This window comes from Lactuca virosa, chromosome 2 (assembly GCF_052849685.1).
Source record: "Lactuca virosa cultivar CGN04683 chromosome 2, Lactuca_virosa_CGN04683_v6, whole genome shotgun sequence".
NCBI classification, from domain to species: domain Eukaryota; kingdom Viridiplantae; phylum Streptophyta; class Magnoliopsida; order Asterales; family Asteraceae; genus Lactuca; species Lactuca virosa.
This window is the reverse complement of record NC_136427.1, coordinates 250,493,202-250,496,530: the sequence shown is the minus strand read 5'-3', so window position 1 is coordinate 250,496,530 and position 3,329 is coordinate 250,493,202. Positions and strand designations below refer to the sequence as shown.

General features: G+C 36.6%; 1 protein-coding gene across 4 annotated transcripts; it reads left to right on the top strand.

Annotated features, from left to right (window-relative positions):
* The first annotated feature begins 316 nt into the window (after window positions 1-316).
* Window positions 317-3,045, top strand: LOC145160754 (uncharacterized). Of its 4 annotated transcripts, none has more exons than XM_079080067.1 (7): window positions 317-616; window positions 1,011-1,659; window positions 1,746-2,052; window positions 2,147-2,219; window positions 2,296-2,386; window positions 2,472-2,551; window positions 2,640-3,045. In XM_079080067.1, the coding sequence occupies exons 1-7, from the start codon at window positions 332-334 to the stop codon at window positions 2,889-2,891; spliced, it is 1,737 nt and encodes a 578-aa protein (XP_078936193.1). In that variant the 5' UTR covers window positions 317-331; the 3' UTR covers window positions 2,892-3,045. The 4 variants fall into 4 exon arrangements, with proteins under 4 accessions (XP_078936193.1, XP_078936190.1, XP_078936192.1 ...); XM_079080064.1 differs by having other exon boundaries at window positions 2,457-2,551; XM_079080066.1 differs by having other exon boundaries at window positions 2,135-2,219.
* The last annotated feature ends 284 nt before the right edge of the window (window positions 3,046-3,329 follow it).

Here is a 3,329-nt window from a genome sequence, read left to right as displayed (position 1 = left end):
AAATTATATATTTTTGAATGTATTGTTGAGTATTTAAAACCAATCAAACGGCCGGTTCCCAATCAGATTTTAATTTACTTTAAACTATTTAGATTTATATTTTAAAGCCAAAATCAGCTTTAATTCACTAAATTAAAGTATATCAAACCGAGTCATTACACTTACGAAGTCAAACATATCCTAACGTTCTTTCTTTCCATTCTATTATATGCAATTCTAGGTAACAAACGACTTTATTTTATTTGGGAGGTGTAGGTAGTGATATTTATTGTAAAGCATAGAAAATTAATTAATGTATTACGGGATTCGATTAATATTGATATTCGTGAGAATGATAGAAAAAGATATAAATGCCACTCCCCACACCAGTTCTATATCTCCCTCCACTTTCATGCAATTACTTCTCTACATCATCAAGCTCTACATTCCTCCCTCCATCTTCCCTCACCCATCCCACAGACCCATACCTCATAACTCCATATCTTCAATTTCTGGATATCGAAAACCCATCTCGAACTCTTCAACCAAACCTCAAAAGAGTAACACCATGTCTGCATCTGAGGTGCATGATTCAAGTTCTTCACCTACTCAACAAGTTATCATCCCTATCCACAAGGTCTCTCTTCATTCCTTCCTCCGTTTTCTCTTTAATATCATCTCTTGCAATTGGCCATCATTAATTCGATCATTTACTACTAAAGTTACCATCTTTTTGAATCTAATCATATGGGTCTCTGTTCTTTATGAAACTGCTTGAATTTCTTGTTCGTCAGGAATAGCAAAATCAAAGCTCAAAGATTTGGAGGTTTTTATAGTTGTGATGTTTTAACTCTAGTCAGGGCTTCAATTGATTTATTAATTTAATACTAGAAAACAGTTGTGAACTTTCCTAATTCTTTGATGCAATTTAAAGCATCTTATTTTAATACGGCGTTATTTGATTTAATGGAAAAACAGTACTATGTACAGTCTTTATCCTTAATTTCGTTGAATTTCTTGTTTATCTTTAGGTTGAAGAAGACATTTCAGAGGAAAATATAGAAGCTCAAAACGGAAAGCAATGGAGAAAACAGAATCTGTTCTTGGAGATACCATCGAGAACATTACAACCCTCTTCTTCTTCAGGGGAATTTGTTCTGATAAAAATGCCTCCAACACCAACTCCAACTCCAAAAAAAGTAAACTTCAACTTGACACCAACTTCTTCAGGATCACTTGGATCACCAACAACTCACGCATCAAGAACCAAATCATCGAAGAAAAGCCTTCTAACAAAGCTAAGTTTCAAGAACAGGAACAACACTGTTTCAGATACAGAAAAAGCTGTGGTGAGCACAATTCAATCACCTCCATCTTTCTCAAGATCATGGTCCTTTACTAAAATATTTACCCCTCGTGGGAAGAGGACGACGTCGTCTTTACCTGTTACCCCTGTCGGTCATTCGGAGGGTCCACCTGTACTTGAATGCTCGACAGGGTCTCTTAATTTGGAGACGAAAGTCCAGAAGCATATGTCTCGATCTCGTTCAGCTCCGAATCTTGACAAAGACGTCTGTATCAAGAGAATGGATTCATTTTTTCGTGTAATTCCTTCAACCCCACGACTGAAAGATGCTGACCCCACGACACCAGCACCTACCCCGACTGGTATTAATCCTGGTGAGTTCATAAAGTCATAAACCGAGCTTCCATAATCATAAATGGCTAGAAAGATTCAATTTTTATGGGTAATCTTTTTGTTTTAGATGACAATGAAGGTTATGGCGGGGAAGATATACCTGAAGAAGAAGCGGTTTGCAGGATATGCATGGTTGAATTACGTGAAGGTGGTGAAACCCTAAAAATGGAATGTAGCTGCAAAGGTGAACTTGCTTTGGCTCATCAAGAATGTGCAGTGAAATGGTTTAGTATCAAGGGTAACAAAACCTGCGATGTGTGTCATCAAGATGTTCGAAATCTATCTGTTACACTTCTAAGAATCCAAAGTACGGCTAGAAATCGAAACGTTTCTTCTGCAAGTAGAGCCAATCACATGGAAATTAATGGCTACGGGTTAGTTAATTATCCAATTTCTTGTTCTAATTAAGTTTCTCGATTCGGAGCTAATTTTAGTTTTTGTTCTGATATAAATCAGTGATCTCTATAGGGTGTGGCAGGACGTGCCGATTTTGGTCATTGTTAGCATGCTTGCATACTTCTGTTTCCTTGAGCAGCTTCTGGTAAGACTCAAAAGATCATTAGATATTTGAAATTATCGTAATGAATCTATCAATCTGATGATTTTGTTGAATGAAGGTCGGGAGATTAGGAACAGGTGCAATCGCTCTATCTCTTCCATTTTCGTGTGTTTTGGGTCTTCTTTCATCCATGACTGCTTCCACCATGGGTATGTTATCTGTTTTTTCCAAAAAAATTGAAATGAAAATCGTCTCTTTCTTAATTTTTTACCGTTTTAGTTTTCTTGTGTGTAGTGACTAGAAGATTTGTGTGGTTGTATGCATCGATTCAGTTTTCGTTTGTGGTACTCTTCGCGCATATATTCTACAATGTGGTAAGAAGATGAATTTTCATTCTCCGAGTGATTCTTTCAAGATACGATTAAACTCTGTGATTTAGAATCCTAAATTGATGCAATGCAGATTAACATTCAGCCAGTTTTATCGATCCTTCTTGCAACGTTTGCGGGATGTGGGGTTGTAATGTGTGGTAGTTCGATTTTTGTGGAGGTTTTAAGATTAAGAAGACGATGGATTAATGCCAGATTGAGTCGCCAAAATGATTCCAGGGTTGTTTTAGATCCAGAAGCACCTCAACAGGCATCGTCGTCCTCCAATGACGATGTTCTGCATCACAGTGAAATCGGGAACAGGGAAGCTTCTGGAGGGATTTAATAAGTTGGATTGGGATTTTTTTAACTTTATTACTGTGTTATTAAGTTTGCATTGCCTGTAGTATTTTAGATGGTAGACAGTGTATGGTGGTGTCAAAGTTTAGTTGTGTATATACTGAAAGCAAATATTAGAAAATTTATAGTTTGATTGTGCATTTGTTTCTTGTTTGCTCCATTTTTGTATGAAATAGAGGCCTCTCGTGTAAGTTCAAATCTTAGGGCGTCTACCATATACATGACCCACCTAGGGTTTCAGATTCGATTATAGCATCTTTTTTCATCTTTTTGTATTATTTCAGTCACGTCCATGTACAATGCAATTGTAACCGCCATATTTGGGTAAGTTTTCCCAAGTATATATCCTAATAAGAACAATATTGGAAGTATAATGCTATAATTTGGTAGAATTTTCGGAAGAGAACGCCTTAAAAGAAAAAAA